The sequence below is a fragment of the Oncorhynchus kisutch genome, linkage group LG16, assembly GCF_002021735.2.
Source record: "Oncorhynchus kisutch isolate 150728-3 linkage group LG16, Okis_V2, whole genome shotgun sequence".
Classification (NCBI taxonomy): domain Eukaryota; kingdom Metazoa; phylum Chordata; class Actinopteri; order Salmoniformes; family Salmonidae; genus Oncorhynchus; species Oncorhynchus kisutch.
In genome coordinates, this window is record NC_034189.2 from 34099783 (window position 1) to 34124901 (window position 25119).

Genomic DNA, 25119 nt, shown 5'->3' on the forward strand with positions numbered 1-25119 from the left:
AAGGGTACAAACACAGTGAACAACCCTGGAGAGTTACCTACAGAGGTCTGGAATCAAGTCACATGACTTAGACTCGAGTCTGACTCAAGTCACACATTTGTTGACTTCAGACTTAACTTGGACTTGGAGCATCAAGACTCGGGACTCGACTTTGGCTTGAAACTGATGACTTTAAATAGTAACATTTTGTCATTTGTGACATTTTGTCACTCATTTTGTGGCAATGTCCATGCATCCAGAGACAGTAGCCTCATCATCGCACTTGCACAATTTTTTTTGCAACGGATTGGCTAGAGAAACGCACACTCTGCCCTCTGATTGGACCATCAAACTGCACATAAACACAGTTTTGGTGAGCTAGCCAACAGATTGCTGATTTGCTGTACAGCTATAGGATTGGGTGCAGAGAGGCTATACGATTGTAGGGAGAGAGGATTGCCATAAATAAATATGCAGCTCCAAATAATTTGTAAACTCACCAGCAATGTGGCAACTAGCAACAATTACTAGCATAGGCCTACTGGGCTTGTGGTATATCAAAATTACATACTTATGAATCATGCATTTGGAATTTATTGTTAAAAACAATTACTACATCATCAAAATATGTTGTAGATATGTTGTAGGCAAAACAATTTAAGGACTGTCTGGTAGCCTCAATAAATAGACAAACATTTGTCATTGCATTTATAGATTTTTTTTTACTTGACTTGACTTGAAAAAACTTCACTTGCACGACTTGGAGACCCGACCAGTTCTACTTGGGACTCGACTTGAGACTCAGACCTTGTGATTAGCTTGTGACTCTAATAATAGTGACTTGGTCCCACCCCAAAAACTGCCTTTTCATCAGCAGACTTGACATTTTCCACATTTTGTGACATTACAGCCTTATTCTAAAATGGATTAAATAACATACAATCTTAAACAATTTACACACAATACCCCATAATGAGAAAGCAAAACCTTTTTTTAGTTTTTTTTGCAAATATATTAAAAAATAAAAAACAGAAACGCATAAGTATTCAAACCATTTACTATGAGACTCAAAATTGAGCTCAGGTGCATCCTGTTTCCATTGATCATCCTTGAGATGTTTCTACAACTTGAGTCCATCTGTGGTAAATTCAATTGATTGGACATGATTTGTAAAGGCACACCTGTCTATATAAGGTCCCACAGTTGACAGCGCATGTCAGAGCAAAAAAAAAACATAAGGTCGAAGGAATTGTCCGTAGAGCTCCAAGACAGCATTTGTGTCGAGGCAAAGATCTGGGGAAGGGTACCAAAACATTTCTGCAGCATTGAAGGTCCCTAAGAACCCAGTGGCTTCTTTCATTCTTAAATGGAAAATGTTCTAGAGCTGGCCACCTGGCAAAACTGAGCAATCAGGGGAGAAGGGCCTTGGTCAGGGAGGTGAACAAGAACCCGATAGTCACTCTGACAGAGCTCCAGAGTTCCTCTGTGGAGATGAGAGAACCTTCCAGAAGGACAAGCATATCTGCAGGACTCCACCAAACAGGCCTTTATGGCAGAGTGGCCAGATGGAAGCCACTCCTCAGTAAAAGGCACATGACAGCCCACTTGGAGTTTGCCAAAAGGTTAAGAGCTTCAAGTTCTTTGGTGTTCACATCACCAACAAACTAACATGGTCCAAGCACACCACGATAGTCGTAAAGTGGGCAAAACCTATTCCCCGTCGGGAGACTGAAAAGATTTGTCATTGGTCCTCAGATCCTCAAAAAGTTATACAACTGCACCATCGTGAGCATCCTGGTTGCATCACTGCGAATGGCCCAGTACGTCACTGGGGCCAAGCTTCCTGCCATCCAGGACCTCTATACCAGGTGGTGTCAGAGGAAGGCCCTAAAAATGGTCACAGACTCCAGCCACCCTAGTCATAGACTGTTCTACCTGCTACCACCACACGGCAAGTGGTACCGGTGTGCCAAGTCTAGGTCCAAGAGGCTTCTAAACAGCTTCTACCCCCAAGCCATAAAACTCCTGAACATCTAGTCAAATGGCTACCCAGACTATTCGCGTTGCCCCCCTCCCCTCTCCACACCACTGTCACTCTCTGTTGTCATCTTTGCATAGTCACTTTAATTTACTCTACCTACAGGTACATACTACCTCAACTAACCGGTGTCCCCGCACATTGACTCTGTACCGGAACTCCCCTGTATATATTGTTATTTTTTACTGCTGCTCTTTAATTACTTGCTACTTTTATCTCGGTTAGGGGCTCGTAAGTAAGCTGTTGTATTTGGTGCATGTGACTAATACAATTGGATTTGATCTTTATGAAATGAGTAAAACAGTATGTAAACATTATTAAAGTGATCAGTGATTCCATGTCTATGTACATAGGGCAGTAGCCTCTAAGGTGCAAGGTTGAGTAACCGGCTAGTGACAGTGATTAAGTTCAGGGCAAGGTATTGGGTGGAGACCACCTTGTGTTGGCTATTTAACAGTCTGATGGCTTTGAGAAAGAAGCTCTTTTTCTCTTGGTCCCAGCTTTGATGCACATGTACTGACCTTGCCTTCTAGATGATAGCGGGGTGGACAAGCCATGGCTCGGGTGGTTGATGTCCTTGATTATCTTTTTGGCCTTCCTGTGACATTGAGTGCTGTAGGTGTCCTGGAGGGCAGGCAGTGGGCCCCGGTGATACGTTGGGCAGGCCACACCCCCCGCTGGAGAGCCCTGCGGTTGCGGGCAGTGCAGTTGCCGTATCAGGTGATGATACAGCCCGGCTGGATGCTCTCGATTGTGCATCTGTAAAACGTTGTGAGGGTCTTAAGAGTCCAAGACTAATTTCTTCAGCCTCATAAGGTTGAAGAGGCACTGTTGCGCCTTCTTCACCACACTGCCTGTGGACCATTTGATTGTCAGTGATGTGTACGCAGAGGAACTTGTACACAGAGGAGCACCTTCTCCACTGCAGTCCCATCGATGTGGATGGGGGCGTGCTCCCTCTGCTGTCCCCTGAAGTCCACGATCAGCTCCTTTGTTTTGTTGACATTGAGGGAGAGATTACAGGGAGGAGGTGAGGGCTCTGGTGGAGTGGTGCCAGGAAAATAGACTCTCGTCATTGTTGGTAATCATTGTTGGTTGTGTCGTCTGCAAACTTTATCAATGTGTTGGAGGCATGGGTGAACAGGGAGTACAGGAGGGGGCTGAGCACTCTTGTGGGGCCCCTGTGTTGAGGGTCAGCGAAGTGAAGGTGTTGTATCCTTCCATCCAAAATTATATACAAAACCCTCTGTCAATTGTTTCAACTGGTTGCTGACAAACTACTCTTTCCTTGTCTGAGCGAGTCAGAAAATGCTTTTCTAATCTCTCTTGAAGACAAGAAAATATGTCCTACCTTGCATTCCCTATAATAAACTATCACCACCTAATAAACCATGATCTACTTACAAGATCTACAGTATGTAGATAATCAAGGAGAGGAGTGGGGGAAGCATAGTGAATCTCTTTTCCATGTTTTAATGCTTTATATCAGCATAAATTAAATCTGTCCTAACAATTTCTGACTAAACAGACCCATTTGAAACTACAGGTCCCTTACTATTATTCAGTGGTGATTTACACTTAAGCTAGGCAGAAGGGTTTGCAATGAATGCATCAGGGTCCATTTTGTTCAGAACACTGGGTACATATTAACCAATGTTTCAATGGAGCTTATCAAATATGTATAGAGATGTGTTCTCTGCACGCCCGGGGTAGGCATAATGAATGAGAAACCACGTGAGATCCCTTAATGACATTCTTTTAAAAACCTACTACTTATATTTATTTTCTAAGCAGGATTTTTTTACCATCAAGATCCTTTTTCTGTCTAAATAAAAGTTAAATAAATGTAAATATCTCCTTTCATCCCCTTTAAACATGGGACTGCAAAGACACCAGCCATTCCATACTGGAGCAGGATTTTTTACCATCAAGATCCTTTTTCTGTCTAAATAAAAGTTAAATAAATGTAAATATCTCCTTTCATCCCCTTTAAACATGGGACTGCAAAGACACCAGCCATTCCATACTGGAGTCCCGGCTGTCCATAGTGACTTTGTCAACATTTGACAGCAGCATACTACCCTGCATCCCACTGCTGGCTTTCTTCTGAAGCTAAGCTGGGTTGGTCCTGGTCAGTCCCTGGATGGGACACCAGATTCTGCTGGAAGTGGTGTTGGAGGGCCAGTAGGAGGCACCCTATCCTCTAATCTAAAAGAAAATGTCCCAGGGCAGTGATTGTGTAGGGTGCCGTCTTTCGGATGGGATGTTAAACGGGTATCCTGACTCTCTGTGGTCACTAAAGATCCCATGGCACTTATAGTAAGAGTAGGGGTGTTAACCCCGGTGTCCTGGCTAAGTTCCCAATCTGGCCCTCATACCATCATGGTCACCTAATCATCCCCAGCTTACAATTGGCTCATTCATCCTTCCTCCTCTCCTCTGTAACAATTCCCCAGGTTGTTGCTGTAAATTAGAATATGTTCTCAGTCAATTTCCCAGCGGATTAACTTACTACTTTTATGGCTTGTTCGGCACATGTTATTTTACCTATTCAAATCGCCTTTCCCTCCCAACTCCTTAAATTATTTTAACAGAGCACACGCCTGTTTGACCCTATTACCACTTCTGCCCCTGTACTGTCAGATGACATTAACCGCAGGGCTCTCCAGAGGGTGATGCCCTGCAGGACATCTACAGCACCTGGTGATCAAGAAGATCTTCAAGAATCTCAGTCAGCCGAGCGACGGCCTATTCACTCCGCTACCATCTATAAGCCGCAGAGAGTACCGGTGCATCAAAGTCAAAGCTAGGACTGAGAGACTGATAAACAGCATCTATGAACCTTAGACACTGTCACTAGCCAGCTACCACCTACAGTGACCGTTTGTAGTGTATGGTGGCAGATTGTGGTAAATTGTGTCATTCATTGCACCACACTATCACAAGGGGGAGTTAGAACGCTGCTCTATCGGTAGTCTTATTTATGCTGCAGTAGTTTATGTGTCAGGGGGCTAGGGTCAGTTTGTTATATCTGGAGTACCTCTCCTGTCCTATTCGGTGTCCTGTGTGAATCTAAGTGTGTGTTCTCTAATTCTCTCCTTCTCTCTTTCTTTCTCTCTCTCGGAGGACCTGAGCCCTAGGACCATGCCCCAGGACTTCCTGACATGATGACTCCTTGCTGTCCCCAGTCCATCTGACCGTGCTGCTGCTCCAGTTTCAACTGTTCTGCCTTATTATTATACGACCATGCTGGTCATTTATGAACATTTGAACATCTTGGCCATGTTCTGTTATAATCTCCACCCGGCAGAGCCAGAAGAGGACTGGCCACCCCACATAGCCTGGTTCCTCTCTTGGTTTCTTCCTAGGTTTTGGCCTTTCTAGGGAGTTTTTCCTAGCCACCGTGCTTCTACACCTGCATTGCTTGCAGTTTGGGGTTTTAGGCTGGGTTTCTGTACAGCACTTTGAGATATCAGCTGATGTACGAAGGGCTATATAAATACATTTGATTTGATTTGATTTAGTCTAAACTGTTGCACAAATTGCTATATTTTCCTAATTCAATGGAGGTGTGAATGTTTCAGTCCGAGAGTCTCTTCTCTGGCACTGGAGTCCTGCATCAGGCAACAACCAAAAAATTGCTGGCAGTGCCCCTGGAGTTAAGAGAGAACTTGGGTAAATACAATGCTGCAATTACACTTGACCTGTGGTCTGATGATTTTCAAAAAATAGACATGGTGGGCTTTTGGTTTCTCTCCCTCTAAAAACATAAATAACTCAAATTAACAAACAGTCTTTATTTACCACAGTGTGAAAGAGTGATAGCCCCTGAAACACATAGTCATTTTCTGATGTGAAGAAGAAACGGAATGAAAGAGAGTTCAATGAAGATTTGTCAGCATAAAGTTAAATGATTCACTCATTGGTGGCTTTGCATCAAAATAAGTACAAACATCATTTCTGATCAACTTTAATAAAACTCTTTGACTCTTTGATGTTTCCTTTATGTGTCCTACCAATTATTATTGGATTATTCACCATGGCAACCAACTAAATGTATTTCTTAGGGTTGGCTTTTGTGGAGATCAGACCGTTTTCATTAGCAGGGATATTTGTGCGTTTTTGATCAGATGTAAGTCAGAACAAATACTTATTTCACTTTTATAATATTCCTGTTGCTATTGTTATATGTAAATACAAGAAATGTGTATGTAGAGGGGTAACTGAGGGGTAAATGTAGAGGGGTAAATGTGTATGTAGAGGGGTAACTGAGGGGTAAATGTAGAGGGGTAAATGTGTATGTAGAGGGGTAACTGAGGGGTAAATGTAGAGGGGTAAATGTGTATGTAGAGGGGTAACAGAGGGGTAGAGGAGTAAATGTCTATGTAGAGGGGTAACTTTCTTCACCAGTTCTCTTACCATTTTGTACAATTGTGTGAATAGCCTACCAGTTGATGTAACTGTAATGTTAATTCTGTTGAGAGCAATTATGATGTGTTATTTTTCTCTTATTGTCAATTGTGTATAGAGATTGTTGACATTAGTGTTTAATGTAATATTGGTTGTTGGATCTACATTGTAGTCATTTTCTGTTTCTTTTATCCTGTTTCCCTCTGTACACAGATCACATGTATACTCTGGTTCATCATTAAACTCCTAGACTGGGCTCCTGTGTCTGTCATCACTCTTTGACCAGAGTGTAGTCTGGTAGCTGTTTACTCCCAGTGGCCTATCCACACATTAGAGAGCACCAGACTCCATTTAAATAATGTAACTTATTTTGAACGAAAGCCTGGAAGGAGTAAGTCACTCAGCCCTATGCTGTTCCTGCTTCTATTGCCTATTCTCATTGTTCTTGGTTTACAGTAGTGATGGACAGCTGGAGGCATTTTGAAAACATGTTTTCAAAATGCATTCATTCAATACGTTGGAATACAAAAGAAGCCATCCACCCATGATGGGCTATTAGCAGGACAATAGACTCTTGCCAAGAAGGAGATCAAGAAGGAGGGTAAAGGAGGGTAGGGGATTATTGTATTTAAATACACTGCACAGTAGCCTAATAAACATGCCTTTTTTATCGAATTCAATAACATATTTCTAACACGGTAGATGCTGTGTTTTTGGTTGATGGCCAATATTAAAAACAGTCAAATGTATTCACCAATTCAATCGTTTTAGCTGACATGTTGCAGTTTATTCATTGTTAAATTATTTAAGGCTCATTTCCCTTCTCTGTGCTGGAGTTCTTTTAAGAATACAAAATAAGCATTTCACCTTTGATGGGCTATAGCAGGATAATAGACTCTTGCTGGGTTTAGGGACTTTAAATGTATTCATGGGTGTTTGCGAGTAAATGTATTCATGGGGTTTGCGAGGCATGTCACTTATCCCATCTCTTTTGCATATCCCACCAAATACACTGTTTTCTATCCATTTTCTATCCATCTATCCATCCACCTGGATGGATCCATTCCGAATTACTATGGGACTAAATATCACTCTATAACAGAAATATTGGAATAAAGTAGGCTAATGAAGGCAACAAATTGTTGCTCACTGAAACTCCCAAAGTTATCCAATTGTTATAATAGGATTAGAAGCAATAGCCTATCCGTGTGTGGTCAACTATTTCAGCACCGTTTTGTGCTGCTCTGAGACAATCATGGGAACTGGTCTTAATAAATCAATGAGATTTTTATTTTCACTGAATCTCCATTTGGGTGTTGGTTAGCCTATAATTAGGGTGTGGAAATGTTACGATCATTTTGCTCTTCACTTGCAGTCACTTAGTAGCCTAGGCCTACTCCCGACCGTTCACGTTGTACAGCTCCATATTTTCCTAAATGGAAACCCTGAGAACTACATAGGCTGCTGTAAAATGCATTTTCATTTTTTCGTGGAACAGAATCACCATAATATTATTGAAATTAATTAATCAAATTAAAAAAAATATATATCATATAGTCTGTTCTAACAAAATAAGGTTTTACAGTCTCCAGTACAGCCCATATTAAAAACAGCCAAATGCATTCCTGAATTCAATCGCTTTAGCTGACATGTTGAGGTTAATTCATTGATTAAATATTCAAGGCTCTCTTTGTTATTTCATTTTATAACTAAAATACTTTTATGTATTTAAAGACATGGATGACTTGTATGCTGTGTGATGACATGCACAAATTAATGAATGATTGATTGATATACTGTATATTGAAGTTGGCCTGTATGCCAATAAGTAAGTTCCTCTAAAACAGCTACAGAAAACAAGTATCTTAGGCCTACAGCTCCATGTCATGTCAATAACTTAGCTTCTCAAAGATGCCTTCTCACCCCGCAAGCTGTGCTGCAGTATGACGCAACTTTTAAAGGGAGACCCACTGTAGTACTCTACTCTGCACCTTAGAGACTGCTGCCCTATGTACATAGTCATTGAACACTGGTTACTTTTATAATGTTTAAATACTATTTTACTCACTTTATATGTATATACTGTATTCTGGTCATGGCTCATCCTACATAACTACTGCTGTACACACCTTTTCTATTAACATACTGTTTAACTGATTTCCTGCAATTCTATCCATTTTGCCATGGTATTTTGTACTGTGTATTTACAGTGCTCCTGTAAATACAGAGAGATCCTCAATGAACTTCTGGAGAGAGTTTGCTGCACTGAAAGTAAAGGGGCTGAATAATTTTGCACGCCCAATTTCAGTTTTTGATTTGTTAAAAAAGTTTGAAATATCCAATAAATGTCGTTACACTTCATGATTGTGTCCCACTTGTTGTTGATTCTTCACAAAAAAATACAGTTTTATATCTTTATGTTTGAAGCCTGAAATGTGGCAAAAGGTCGCAAAGTTCAAGGGGGGCGAATACTTTCGCAAGGCACTGTAAATACTGTGTTCTCGACATAGCTCATTCTAATATTCCTACTACTGTACATTGCATTTTAGTTACACTATTTATACACACCACATGTTTATTTATAGACTGGATTCTTGACATAGCTCACTGTAATATATCTACTGCTGTACATATCATTCTTAATATATCTTGTGTAAATTAATCCAGTGTATGTACGTATAGATTGCATTTGGATTACTGTTACTGTGGTATTTGGGTTGTTAATTGGATTCGTTCTGACATTTCTTGATTTTTTTGGTTTGACATTTTACTGCATTTTGCTGCACCCGCTATAACATCTGCTAAGCAGTGTGCACAACCAATGAACTTTGATTTGATTGTCTTCATCTTCAGAAACAAGAGTTTTCCTTCTGTGGAGGTCGAGTGATTCTGTGATCACTTGGCACATAATGAAGCGAGACACTTATTTTGGGTGCAGGGGGCTAGCAGCAAGAGGGGTTGGTAGTGGGGTATTGCAAACCATGCTTCCTGAGATGTCCCCTATTAGAGGAACGTATGGATGAAAATCAGATTTTAATCATACAGTCAGATAAGTTGGGAAAACTGAAAGGTTGATATACAGCGCACACTAATTGTGGTTGAATTTGCTGGATTTGTCAGATTTGCCATTCAGTGGGTACAACACAAAATAACTTTACTTGGAAAATAAAATGTAAGTACTTTGCTCTAATTTGGCATTTCTGATAGCACACACTATATCAACATTACCAGAATGATCTGGTGTTTTATTAGGCGTTACGGTACAGACAGTAGGTTGCAATAGTGCATGGTTTCCCTTGATCAATTGATCTGCATCTGTTGAGAGGTTTTGTACCTTTGAGTCATACATACCACACCCAGAGAGGCTGTGAAGTCATGTATACTTACAGGAGGTCCTGAAAAAGAATAAACACAAAAGTGCTAAAGTTAATACACTTTTTCAGAGGTCCAACATAAACAGTATATTCAAATGTCACTCACATGCATATCCCCTCTAGCCTGACGATAAAAAAAACGACATTGAAGTAGTTTGTGGTGAAGAGGGGCACGAGGGACGTTGTACAAAACAAAGTCATCAGCAATTGGGTCGTCTTTAACCGATCAAAGTATCAAAACCAATGACGGATTTTCAAACCGCCACGTGTGTTCTAGCTCTGGCTCAACCCATCAGTTTCTGGACCAATCAGACATCCCTGAATGTGTTTGCATTCAGTGAAGGGTTGGGGAGGTACTCAGATACAGACTCATTAAGAAACTAATGTCTGTGGTCATGGCATAGTGTTTGGCCAGAGCAAGGAGTGTGGGTAGGAGTGTGGGTACCTCAGTACATAAGCAGATGTACAGGAAACACTTCCACAGATAACCCAAAATATCTTAAATATACACATTCATTTAAGTACTGCATACCGGAAGTTGAAATAAAAGACAGACAAGACATACCCAGTTTCAATACCCACTACATCAAGGCATTATATTTCTGCATAACTGCAAAATCACAGCTTTATTTTTCCCCGAGGCATATAACCCTGGCAGTGTGACAAAATACTTATCCGTAGTATCTACTTTCAACACTGTGGGCCAACAATGACAGGGGCTGGGGTGGTCACATGACTTACTTTTGGAGGTGTCTCATGATTTCATTGCTTCAAGGGTTTGCAAGCTTGTTAAATGTCCCCCTTTTTGCGAGGTGATACTTTATTTCTCAATCACTTCTTCTCAAAGGGATCTGCACTATAGCACTTCAGGCTTCACTTCAGAACCCTACAAATCATTATTGGTCTTCGGCTCAGCTAAAAAAAAACGTGGGATTTCTTTTAATAAGCCTTTTTTCACTGGTCTTCCTTGTGACTGAGGTTAAGTATAAAGCGTTCCGGCTGCAATTCAACTTGTTCTCAACTAGCCTACCTGGTTAAATAAAGGTGAAATAAAATAAAAAATAAATAAAAAACATTGTTTTATCGATCGTTGAGTAGGGCGACTTATTTTATGGCTTTTTTTTGTAAAAGGCGGTATGTTGTTGACTTGGTTCTTGGTTGTATTCCAGCATTAACGTTCAGTCTGCAGTTCAAACAACAATGAGGGATTGGGCTGGAGAAACTTAACCATATTCTACATGAATCAATGGCTATACATAATTCAATTTCACTCGGAACTGAGATTGAAATCACTTAAATACCATTTTACGTCATTTTTCCACCATTACCCATCTACTTTCCCAAGTGTGGGTCTCAAACGTAATGTACGTAATGTAATATCTGATTGTAATATCTGATACCGGAATTGTGACCATCTAATTTCTGAGAGCTCTGTATGGTGTACACAACTCTGTGGAAACCGAAGGGTTCTCCAAGAATTGCTATGCTTTATCTTGGCCAGGTCGCAGTTGCAAATGAGAACTTGTTCTCAACCAACCTACCTGGTTAAATAAAGGTTAAATACAATTTTTAAAAAATTAAGCCTGAGACCGAGGGTTTGGTAATTTGTATGTCTAAAAGTATCAATGATGATAGACACAGGAATGGTCTCCATACATGCTTTGTAGATAAAGACAATAAAATGCTGCTCCCTCCTTACATTCAAAGAGGTCCAACGCACTTTTTGATACAAAACACAATGGTGAGTTCTATAAGCATCACCAGTAATAAACATAAGGGCACAATGGAAAACAGCATCTAGTGCAGGGTTCCCCAACTGTCGGCCCGCGGGTGGTTTTATTTGCCCCCCCCAGATTTTCTGAGCAAAAAACATTGTGTGGAATTTTCATTGATGAACATAAAAGACTGTAAAAACACCAGAAAATCTGCTCCAAGTTATTTTAATTTAATACATCTGTTTCCAAGTATTCCCATGCATAATAGAGAGACGTGATCATATAGAAATGTAAGCAAGGTTTGAAATGATTATGTTTTCGTCAAATATTATATCTGTTTGGGCTTCTTGCGGTCAATTTGCAGTCTACAAATTATTTGAAATTATGTTCTGGCCCACCGACCATCCGCTCCAGAAAAAAATTGTCCCGTCATACTAGTCATACTAATCGTCATACTAGTCATTACAAATGCATTTAAATCTGGATTATAGGACCTAGAAAAAAGCATGCATATTTGTTGGTTTGCATTTGGCATTAGCTTTAGATTCAATAGCGACCTCTGCATTGCTTGAAAATCTGACTTCAAATGTGAAGAAGCTTGGCCAACTAATGGAGCCGTGGAATACAACGCTGTATCATCTGCATACAAATGAAAATAAAGATTTTTGTACAGCATTAACAATGTTATATGTATAGATTGTAAACAGTAGTGGGCTGAGTATCAAACCTCGGGGCACCCCTTTATGTAACTGAAGGTTGATTTAAATGTATTTTTTTTTTTAAATGCATTTCACATGGCACCCCAGCCAAACCCTAACGATGCTGGGCCAATTTTGCACCGCCCTATGGGACTCCCAATCACGGTCGGTTGTGATACAGCCTGGAATCAAACCAGGGTCTGTAGTGACACCTCTCAAGTGACCCCAAATGACCACTTTAATGACCAACAGCTCACATATTTTGGGGACATAGATGCTAAGAGTGCATGAAGCCATAAGAGAAGAGCTTACATAAATAGACAGCCCTCACCCTTTTTTTCTATAACATCAAAAAATGGCAATAACCTTATCCATAATCAAATTATTTAGACAGGTCTCTGAGATGACCAGAATGTCAGCGTTAGTGTCATGCACCCAGACATCCAGAAAGTCAAGTTTAGACATCAGGCTTCACACATTTATTCATATGTAACAATCCTAGCTCTCTGCGAGATTTGAAAACAGTAGGAGTATCAATGTGTCACACAAGAGTCAATAAAACTGGATGAGTTAGCCACAAAAGGCTTCCTGATTGGATTCAAAGTTGCAGAGCTAATATAAGAATTCAGGTAAATGTGTACAAGATTACTATTGACATGTAGCCAAACGAATGCTTGAAATAACACTTAAGCATTTTATTTCTGCTGGTTTTCTTTTTGAAAGAAAAAATGGCCAACATGGTCCTAACCGGTCTATTGTTTCAGTCCCTCGGCCTTCAGCTGATGTGGAAAACAGTAAGCAGGTTTTTAATTTTCAAAAAGTCATAGAAGATGAGGTCTTATCTGCACTATCTGCTATAGATTCTAAGAAATCATTAGGCGCTGACAATCTGGATCCATATTTACTCAAGTGTGCGGCACCTATTATTGCTGGTGTAGTGACGCATATTTTTAATCAAACATTTGTTGTAGGAAAGAGTCCTAAATCCTGGAAAACAGCTTTTGTTTTACTACTCCTCAAGGGAGGTGATGGTAGTGAATTGGATCATTATCGGCCCATCTCTAAGCTCTCCTGTTTGGCTAAAATTCTAGAGGCAACTGCAAACTCTTTTAACTGTTAATTAACAATACTTGTTCTAGTAATCAATCTGGCTTCAGACCTAAACACAGTACTATTACAGCCACTGTATTGTGGTCTGTGGACAACATTCCACAGACCACAATCAATAGCCTGGTCAACTCTATGCGAAGGAGATGTGTCGCGCTGCATAAGGCAAATGGTGGTCACACCAGATACCGAATGGTTTTCTGATCCACACCCTTATCTTTTTTTTAAAGGTATGTGTAAACAACAGATATATATATATATATACACAGTGGGGCAAAAAAGTATTTAGTCAGCCACCAATTGTGCAAGTTCTCCCACTTAAAAAGATGAGAGGTGTAACGGTTCTCTTGTAGTGAAGGAGAGTCGGACCAAAATGCGGCGTGTAGATTGCGATCCATGTTTAATAAACAAACGTAAACCACAAATCAATACAAACACTACAAAACAAAGAACGCAACGAAAACCGAAACAGCCTATACTTGTGTAAACTAACACAGAGACAGGAATAAGGACAATCACCCACGAAACACTCAAAGAATATGGCTGCCTAAATATGGTTCCCAATCAGAGACAACGATAAACACCTGCCTCTGATTGAGAACCACTTCAGACAGCCATAGACTTAACTAGAACACCCCACTAAGCTACAATCCCAATACATACACACCACATACAAAAACCCATGCCACACCCTGGCCTGACCAAATAAATGAAGATAAACACAAAATACTTTGACCAGGGTGTGACAAGAGGCCTGTAATTTTCATCATAGGTACACTTTAACTATAACAGACAAAATGAGAAGAAAAAAATCCAGAAAATCACATTGTAGGATTTTTAATGAATTTACGGTGGATGATACAGAAGAAGATTGGGAGTATCGTTTCAGTATCCTTATATAGTACATACGTAGAAGAAATTGATATTGTTTTGTAAAGCAGAAGCTTATAGTAAAAAGGTATTGGTGTAGCCTGGTGTACAGTATGTATTTCCATTTCTGCCCCATGCAACAGTGAACAAGATAAACTTTTCTATGTGACTTGTGACTAACTGTTTAAGTATCATCAGCTAAAACAATCAGTTTACAGTATATCAGAGTGGAATATACTGTAATTTACCGAAGTATTTCAGCAGTGCATTGTACACTACTCCATAATTTCAAATGGTATTACATAGAGTAAGTGACTCTACACTTTGTCTTATTGTATTGATGCACACTGGCTGATGGGGGAAGATTATGTAGCATTTACAGCCACATCCATCTATTATTGGTTACAGAATTATTTTGATTCAGTAGTTATCAGTTTTGAGCAGTATGATTAAGTGATGTGTTAACAATCCATTTAACTATTACAAGAAAATCATATCAAAAGTAATGTGAATATTGCATTGATCATTCGATTGAATATGTATGCAAATTGAAAGTGTGACTTGGTGCTGTAAACAATTGACTTTGTGAATGTTTTTTTGTACTCATTGTAAAGGAAACATAGCTATTTTGATCACCTGTTTAGATTTTTATACGAAGAGTTGTGAAAATGTACCACATACTATATAGCAAAATGCACCAAAGTGATAAAAAAAAAAGTGTTCTGTGTGGGCAGGTATAATGTTATAAATTATTAAACTTCTCAAAGAGCTGTGACATTTTACAGACAAAAAAAGGAAACCTTCTAAATAATGCAGTCCAATGTCACCCACTAGGTCTGCCTGCAGTCTCAAACTGGTTAATGACATGGAGTTCTTGACACAAACTGTCTAAGCTTCCTTTCCATAGGTTCACTAAAAACAGTCAAGTCCTAACGAAGTGTCCCTTTTAGTAGTAATGTTTGGCAAAACACAATTTCGTTTTTTCTAATTTGTTCTCCCAATTCAATGAAACACAACAGGGGGAAAGCTTGTTCCGCTTGTCAAGATACAGTAGATCACTGACTTCAATGCATACACATATTTAATTTGTGGGGGGAGAACTACACCTTAAACATGCTTTTAGATACCTACTTTCTTCTACAACCCCCATAAGGCCTAGTGCACACAGATTAAATAATGAAAGTTATTTGATACTGGGGAATATTTAGTTCTAAAAAGTAGGTGGTGCAGAGCTTTACATTCTGTGGCAATAATGCAGTACAGTATAGGTCTCTGACATCTGTACCAAGGAACTACTTTACCCTGAATTTACCCCAGCAATCTATGAGAAGTACACATGCTTTATTCCCTTTAATCCCTTAAAACAGGTGTGACATATGGGAATGTTCCCTGATGATCGAGCTGTCCAGAGGTTTGTGGGCATTACAGAGATTCTGGAAGAGAATGACAGTCCCCCGAGGTCATCTGTGGTTGATGAGATGAGGAGGCAAAATGAAACGTGTCCTCTCTAACCTGCCCATAGGTGACCCTACCGCAGTGACCCACGTGTTGTAGATTTGGCTTGTTCCGCTGGCCTAACAACAAGCTCCACAGGCAATTTTGGGATTAGGCTATTATCATAACCTAATGGGAGTGATTGTCGTCCTGTTTTGCATTGTCTGCTCTTTAGAGACCGCTGTGCCACTGAGGACACCATGCGCTACACGTGTTAGCTTGTTTCTGGTAGATTTAGCTGCAGGAAGTTACTCTGATTCTCAGCATTTGCCTGAAAAGTGTTGGTGTAGTACTTTCACACAATATTGACATTTGAAATTAACATGAATAGATGTTTATTGGTAGGGTTGCATTAAACAATGCCGAAGTATCGTCTACAATTGAACTCGGCTGAATTATTGAAACAGGATCTGTGGTCCAATGTCTTCCTTAGATTTCTGTGGTTCTTATGCTAAACCCTAAACACTACCTTACTAAAAACAGGGACCTCATTTTGTCCTCCCATTCAAATTGCTTTTGAGAGCAATACCTTTGGTCCAATGCATGGCCAACATGAAGTCGCAACATAGCAGTGTGCAAGGCTACAATGTCCTTTATCGCTTTTAGCCCTGTGCGTTGCGGTGAGGATGTACGCCTGTCATATATATATATTCCCCCTGCTAATTCAAAATAGTATCCTTTCATAGCACTTCATATCTGTAGGAGTGTCAACACAAACACGTTTCCTCCCAAATAGGCTGGGCCTGGGCTGCTCTGAGGTTGGTGAGTCAGCTCAGGAGAGAGAAAAAAATCTCACTTGGAGGTCCAGCCAACTTGGAATAGATCTGTGAGTACACACACTTACCAGGTTCGCCATTCCGGCCTCTTCTTCCCCGCTTTCCTGGCGGGCCTGCATAGAGGGAAGCACAAAATATTTCAGGGCTTCCATTCTTTCTTCAGTTTTCTATTCTATAATTTGCGATTTGCATTTAAATGCCCTCCGGTTCAAACAACCCCAATAGGGAGGCGGAGGAGACCGTGTCAAAATATTGTCTTTGGATCTTCTATGCACCTCAAGGATCCCAAGGTTCATTAAGCATTTAGACACAATTTAGAAGCAAACTCAACTGGAAATGGGGACATACTCTCTTGCTGCAAAAGTGATCCTTTTGGTTTCATCTCTTTCTTTTTCGTGGTGTTATTATTAGCTTGGATGCCCTGATTTCTAATTTGTTTTTGCAACATCATTTTCAGATTCCGTCTTCTCTTGCGCCTTTCGTGAACAGCATCAATCTGTTAATGCTCAGCCGGAAGAGTAAAACAATTACACGCATTGCTAAGTTTGACATGCTGGGAACTCGACTGCAGTGCTTTCCGGACGACCTCTGGGGATCTAAGAGCCGCTTGCCCAAAATGTAGCTCGTTTTTGGGGGAAATGAACATGCTTTGCTATGGGGGACTGGATGTCAAAACCAGGTTTCTCTCAAGGATACTCTGCAAGGCTTATGGTTGTTACAGTATTTAAATACATGTCTTGAAACGTAATTGACTTTTCAACACAGAACTAAAACGGGCCTGCCATAATCCATCATCATCTGAGGAGGTCAAATCTAAACGAACCAAGCAAGACAAACCTCACCGCTCAATTTTCACTCCAGATTTCTATCCAGATCTACACTTTATATACAAACATATGTGGACACGCCTTCAAATTACTGGATTCGGCTATTTCAGCCACACCCGTTGCTGACAGGTGTATAAAATCGAACACACAGCCACGGAACCTATATAGACAAACATTAGCAGTAGAATGGCCTCACTGAAGAGCTCAATGACTTTCAACGTGGAACCTTCATAGGATGCCACCTTTCCAACAAGTCAGTTCGTCAAATATCTGCCCGGATGGAGCTGCCCGGTGAACTGTCAGTGATGTTATTGTGACGTGGAAATGTTTAGGAGCAACAACAGCCACACAAGCTAACAGAACGGAATCGCCGAGTGCTGAAGCGCGTACAAATCGCAAGCAAGCTTTGACACACTGACAGTCTGTGAGCCGTTGCAACACTCACTACTGAGTTCCAAACATTGGAACGTTGGAAGCAACGTCAGCACAAGAACTGTTCATTGGGAGCTTCATGTAATGGGTTTTCATGGCCGAGCAGCCACACACAAGCCTAAGATCACCATGCGCAAAACCAAGCGCCGGCTGGAGAGGTGTAAAGCACGCCATCATTCGACTCTGGAGCAATGGAAACGCGTTCTCTGGAGTGATGAATCACGCTTCACCACCTGGCAGTCTGACAGACTAGGTTTGGCGGATGCCAGGAGAACACTACCTGTCTGAATGCATATAGTGCCAACTGTAAGGTTTGTTTGAGGAGGATTAATGGTCTGAGGATGTTTACCATGGTTTGGGCAAGGCTCCTTAGTTTCAGTGAAGGGTTCAGTGAAGGGTTCTTAACTTTACAGCATACACAAGCATACAATGACATTCTAGGCGATTCTGTGCTTCCAACTTTGTGACAACAGTTTCCTGTTTCAGCATGACAACGCCCCCATGCATAAAACAAGGTCCATACAGAAATGGTTTATCGAGATCGGTGTGGAAGATCTTGACTGGCCTGCACAGAGTCCTGACCTCAACCCAATCGAACACCTGAATTGTAACGTTGTTGGTGATCAGGCATACTACTGTTGTGTCGTCTGAAAACGTAATGATGGTGTTGGAGTCATGCCAGGCCATGCAGTTGTGGGTGAACAGGGAGTACAGGAGGGAACTGAGCACGCACCCCTGAGGGGCTCCAGTGTTGAGGATCAGCGTGGCAGATGTGTTGCTACCCATCTTCACCATCCTGGGGGCGGCCCGTCCGGAAGTCCAGGATCCAGTAGCAGAGGGAGGTGTTTAGTCCCAGGGTCCTTAGCTTATTGATGAGCTTTGAGGGCACTATGGTGTTGACCACTGAGCTGTAGTCAATGAATAACATTCTCACGTAGGTGTTCCTTTTGTCCAGGTGGGAAAGGGTAGGGTTACCCCCTACCCCTGATGTCCTCCACTTTGGAGTTGGTCCAAGGGGCCCAATTCTTCACCTAACTGGACCTATGAAATGCTTACAATCTGGTGAGAATCAGAGAGGGAGATGAGTGGAAGACTGCCTTTAACACCCCTAGTGGCCACTTTGAATATTTAGTCATGCCCTTCGGATTATCGAGCTCACCGGCAGTCTTTCAAGCATTGGTCAGTGACACCCTGAGGGAGGGATATGTTGAATCGGTTCATTTTTCTTTGTCTCAACGACATCTTGATCTTCAAGCAAATCAGCCATTATCTGTAAACCCATTGTCTGTAAATTTGTGAATTTTTAATTTTTCTAACACCCAAAACTGTTTTTTCCTGCATTCTAGAGTAATAATCATTATGCTTAATTCTATATAAAAAAATGGTCTATTTTTCTGCATATCTAAGCATACCCCTTGTCTGTATCCTCCTGATTGGTGTTTTTTATTTTATTTTTATAAACTACATTTGCTACTCTGCATCTCTGCTAAAATCTGGGGAAAAGATTGAACGGAACATGAGTCTTATTTAGTTATTGCTTGCTTTTCTACCAACCTTGCCAGTAGGCAAGCCAGCTAAGATGGCAAGCCAAGCTAGATACTCCAACTTGATAATCTGAAATAGATTTTTGGTAGATAGGTTCCCAATCTGAGCTAGCTAAAGCCAACTTCATGAAACCGGCTAGTTGTATTACAGGAAAAATAAAGATTCACTAGAAGTTGACAATTTCCATCAAGTCATTTAGAGGCTGGGAGAGGGGCAAGCAGTCGACTGGCAGACCAGGGTAAATTAAACCACCGTTCCTTTCAAATAAAAAGCCTGCATAGGTAAAATGCTTATTAAAAGAAACAACTTGCGTAGACAGGGAAGGAAAGGAATTTCCACGCCAGGGTGCATTAACTCTTTCCCAAAATGTCTTCAGATCACCAGCAGTCTAAGAACTTAGAAAGGAGCGAGATTTTCCATCTATTTTTCAATTGCCCGAAAAGCTGCAAATTACCAACCTTGACCCAAGCCTGATTTGTTCTATATTTGACTGCCAGAGAGATGAAAAATAAACGAGAACAATTCTAGAGCTAATTCAGGGTCAGGCATGCAGCTGATAGAGGAAACGTCAGAGTAATATATATATATATACAGTGCCTTCAAAGTATTCACACCCGGTAAAAATGTTTACTCTATGTCCTGAATACAAAGCGTTATGTTTGGGGCAAATACAACAACACATCACTGAGTACAACTCTTTACATTTTCATACATGGCGGTGACTGCATCATGTTATTGGTATGCTTGTCATCGCCAAGGATCAGGGTGGTTTTTTAATAAAAAGAAACAGAATAGAGCTAAGCACAGGCAAAATCCTACATTAAAAAAATGGTTCAGTCTGCTTTCCAGACATTGGGAGACAAATTCATCTTTCAGCAGGACAATAACCTAAAATACAAGGCCAAATATATACTGGAGTTGTTTACCAAGGGTGACATTGAATGTTCAGGAGTGGCTTAGTTACAGCTTTGACTTAAATTGGCTTAAATCTATGGCTTGACTTGAAAATGGCTGTCTGGCAATGATCAACAACCAACTTGACAGAGCTTGAAGAATTTAAAAAAAAGAATATTACAATTCAGGTGTGCAAAGCTCTTACAGACTTACCCAAAATAACTCACCAGTGTAATCACTGCCAGGTGATTCTAACATGTGTTGACTCAGGGGTGTGAATACTGATGTAAATTAGATATTTCTGTATATATTTTTTTGTATTTTATACTTTTTAGAATAATAGTGAATACATCAAAACTACGAAATTACACATATGGAATGATGTACTAACCAAAAAAGTGTAAAGCAAATTATTCAAAGTAGCTACCCTTTGCCTTGATGGCAGCTTTGCACACTCTTGGCATTCTCTCAACCAGCTTCATGAGGTAGTCACCTGGAATGCATTTCAATTAACAGGTGTGCCATCTTAAAAGTTAATTTGTGGAATTTCTTTCTTTCTTAATGCGTTTCAGCTAATCAGTTGTGTGTCACAAGGTAGGGGGTGGTACACAGACCATAGTCCTATTTGGCAAGTCCATATTATGGCAACAACAGCTCAAATAAACACAGAGAAATGACAGTCCATCATTACTTAAAGACGTTAAGGTTAGTCAATACGGGAAATTTCAAGAACTCGCAAAAATCATCAAGAGCTATGATGAAACTGGCTCTCATGAGGACCGCCACGGGAAAGGAAGACCCAGGTTTACCTCTGCTGCAGAGGGTAAGTTCATTAGAGTTACCAGCCTCAGAAATTGCAGTCCAAATAAATGCTTCACAGAGTTCAAGCAACAGACACATCTCAACATTATCTGTTCAGAGGAGACTGTGTGAATCAGGCTTTCATGGTCAAATTGCTGCTAAGAAACTACTATTAAAGGACACCAATAAGAAGAGACTTTCTTCCCACCATAAAGCATGGAGGAGGAGGTGTAATGGTGTGGTGGTGACACTGTCAGTGATTTATTTAGAATTCAAGGCACACTTGACCAGCATGGCTACAACAGCATTCTGCAGGGATACGCCATCCCATCTGGTTAGCGCTTAGTGGGACTATCATTTGTCTTTCAGCAAGGCAATGACCTAAAACACACCTGCAGGCTGTGTAAGGGCTATTTGACCAAGGAGAGTGATGGAGTGCTGCATCAGATATCCTGGCCACAATCACTGGACCTCAACCCAATTGAGATGGTTTGGGATGAGTTGGATCGCAGAGTAAAGGAAAAGCAGCCAACAAGTGCTCAGCATATGTGAGAGCTCCTTCAAGGCTGTTGGAAAAGCATTACAGGTGAAACTGGTTAAGAGAATACCAAGAGTGTGCAAAGCTGTCGTCAATGCAAAGGGTGGCTATTAATCTAAAATCTATTTTGATTTGTTTAACACTTTCTTGGTTACTACATGATGTGCTATTTCATATTGTTTATGTCTTCACTATTATTTCACAATGTAGAAAATAGTCAAAAATAAAGAAAAACCCTTGAATGAATAGGTGTGTCCAAACTTTTGACTGGTACTGTATATTTAATCAATTTTGAATTCAGGCTGTAACACAGCAAAATGTGGAATAAGACAATGGGTATGAATACTTTCTGAAGACACTGTCATGAAGAAAAGCTTGTGGGGGATAAAAAAACAAACATTTCTCTTCACAATGATACGAGGATCAGTGTTAATATGTTTGGTATCTCTAATACATCATAAGCAAAGACACCGCAGGACTACTTGTCAGTGTCACGTATTATCCTGCACACCTGTCACCATCGTCTAGTGCACCTGCGCCTCATGACACTCACCTGGACTCCATCACCTCCTTGATTATCTTCCCTATATCTGTCACTCCCCATGGCTCTTTCCTCAGGTGTTATTTATTCTGTTTTCATGTCAGTGCGTTGCTTGTGTGTCATGGTCAGTTTTCTGTTTATTTATTAAAACACTCACTCCCTGAACTTGCTTCCCGACTCTCAGTGCACTCGTTACAGTCAGTGAGGAGTTTGCTGGATTTATTTTACATTAATCGGTGGGGGTTTTACAATAAATTGATTCAGGTGAAGTCAGACAAATTTCTTTCAAATGGTCTGAGGCCGGGGTAAGCCAATGTAAGTCAAAATCCCCTAAAACAACTAATTCAGATGACAAAGGTTTAAAATACTCAGTACCGACAGCTTGCGCCAGTGTGGTAAATCCCTGCAACAGATACATTTGTATTGTGGCCATATGCCAAAATACACATTTATCTTTGGGACTTAGTGCTATTTAGAGAACATGATGCCACAACAGTTGATTTCAGTCGGTCATACTTGAATATGCTGTAATCAGCCATATCAATGTCCTTATCCGGGATCGAGCAAAGTCTCTGTGAGAACCAAAATATCCGGGCTTGTGTCATGCACCCAGATATCTCGCGGGGCACAAACCTCAGAGATCAATCGGTAAACTCAGATTTACCACCCCAAGATATCCCTGGACAACGTCTATTTGTGTACCTACTGGATGGAAACTACAAATGTAACAGCTGTGCTCAATGCAATGGCACTTATAAATGTAGATCCTTAAAACACCCCCAAACAGGGAAACAGATCCCAATCAAAGATGTTATCACGTGCTCCACCAAGTTATTTATCTTATAACTTGTCCTTGATGTAAAAAATGATGTGGGTAAAACAAAGCACGAATTAAAAGTACGTATCTTGGAGCATCGTTGCACCATTAGGTGCAAAAACTAACTTGACATTTGCGGCCCACTTTTTGGAAGAAAACCACTCGATTTAGTCTCTACTTTATATTGGCATCGAACATGTCACCCTCCCTAGGAGAGGGGGTGACCTCAACAATTTATTGTTAAAACGAGAGGCTGCCTGGATCTTTGATTTAAAGACCCTTGCTCCCTTCGGTCTCAACGTAGACTTTGATCTGAATGATAATTAACCACAACTGGCAATGATTACAGACACCTGTGTGTGTGTCTTTTGACACTATATAAATGTAATTATACCCCGATGAAGACAGCTTGTCTGTCGAAACGTTGGACATAAGTATTTTTGCATCTGAGCTCCTCGAGTGTGCGGCACTCCTTTATATTTTTAAATGCACCCAGATATCAACATCTTTTCATTAAACTTTGTACACTGACATGTCAACAGGCTTCGACCAACTTCCATAGTAGGTGGAGAGAATTGCAAGGTGCCAGTCTTTGTCTGCACTGGGATAATCTGTCGCTGTAGAACTTGACATCAGCCCCCCCCAGCAAACCTCTTAAATAAAATCTAAAATACAACATGTTTAATACATATGTTCCATGAATTTCACTGCCTACTGCCTGTCAGACATGGACAAACAAAACACCAACTCAGAAAGCCCAAGGTACTTCTTCTGGTATAGCGTGTGTCCAAATCAGACAAACACATGTATTTAAATTTAAAGTCAGTTAAGAACAAATTCTCATTTACAATGACGGCCTAGGAACAGTAGGTTAACTGACTTGTTCAGGGGCAGAACGACAGATTTTTACCTTGTCAGCTTGGGGATTCGACCGTTCGGTTACTGGCCCAACGCTCGAAAAACTAGGCACTAGACAGCCCTAATGCCTTTTATTTTATAATGAATGGACATAGAGGACCTGCTCCCAGATCAGCACTCCTACTATGAGAATCCTACTTTATGAATACAGGCCCCGGAGTCCACCCACTTACTCAAGCAACATCCCTGGTCGCCTTCCACAAGACTTGACTTCAACCATATACTCTAAAGAAAGCACAATTATCACATGCTGTGTGCATCCCTTCGCTTTGACCCTGAAAATGATGCACAGGCTATAATTTACATCCTCTTTGATCCGTGCTATGGGGCTATGATCGTAATCATTTCCCCTTCTATATACGACCCTCTGACCCCAGGGCTTGAGTTTCAGTATATCAGCCAGCACTCTAGTGTTGCTTGTTCCCTACAGGTTTATTCCCCCTATGGCCTAGACACGCCAGGGTAACTGGTACAGGCTGTTATGTCACAGATACCCCCTCGTCAACAGGAAAATAAAACATGAGGCATTGAGGGGGGGGGGGCAAGAGGAGAAGGGGGTATCAGGGGGGCTCACTTTTACAAATTACTGTTGTAATGTAGAAGCTGCAATGCACAAGTTTTACTTGCACTAATCCAACTTCAAATGACCTGTGATGGCCTTATCACAGTATGGGTAGGACTTTAGGATCAGCAATGTGCCTGGATGTAGGACTGCAAGAAAAGTAAAAAATTACTCACTGGATGCAACACTATATTCTTTCCTCACACTTCATTATCATCCAAGTGTCATTCCAACAAGTGCTGTACTCAACTTGGAAAACATTGACACTAAACCCCCCCCCTTAAATACCCAAACGGAATACCCACACCAAGAGCCACCAGCGCTCTGTTAGACATAGACTTGATGGATGTTGGGAAAATGCTGTTTTTTTTCTGCAGTTCAGCTGAGCATAAAATAATGGTCCTGTATGTTAAATCAACCCAGAGCTAATGTAATTGTCCAGCTGACACATGGGAAGTCTCCCCTCCCTGACCCTTCATCAACACTGACAGATTGGGCAGGGAGGCCTGTTGTCTCAGCCTGGAAAGAGAGCGGGATTAGTGCAACAGCACCAGTGTATTAAACTAACTGATCGATTTCCCCGCTCACACAGCTTGTGTGTGTGTCAATGTACAAACTACATGCTGTATGTGATTTTCACCTAATTGTGTGTCCACAAACACACCACTTCAAGAGCCATGCAACAATAAGCTGGCACTTAACGAACACCCTGCTTTTATCGTTGCCGTTGATTTGAATTCTGCGTAATTAAGACACGTGATCCCCAACTTCCAACACGTCCTT

The 25119-nt window shown here is 40.9% G+C and overlaps 1 protein-coding gene across 13 annotated transcripts in view; it reads right to left on the reverse strand.

The window, feature by feature from the left end:
- Positions 1-25119, reverse strand: part of col25a1 (collagen type XXV alpha 1 chain) — a 302148-nt gene that overhangs the window by 143819 nt on the left and 133210 nt on the right. For 11 of the 13 annotated variants that reach the window (XM_031792270.1, XM_031792264.1, XM_031792266.1 and 8 more), the window contains exons 3-4: positions 16530-16574; positions 9815-9822 (exon numbers count right to left, since the gene is read on the reverse strand). In XM_031792270.1, coding sequence (XP_031648130.1) covers positions 9815-9822; positions 16530-16574 — 53 coding nt within the window. The remainder of the gene's footprint in view (positions 1-9814; positions 9823-16529; positions 16575-25119) is intronic. The other 2 variants (XM_031792275.1, XM_031792274.1) reach the window with 1 other exon arrangement.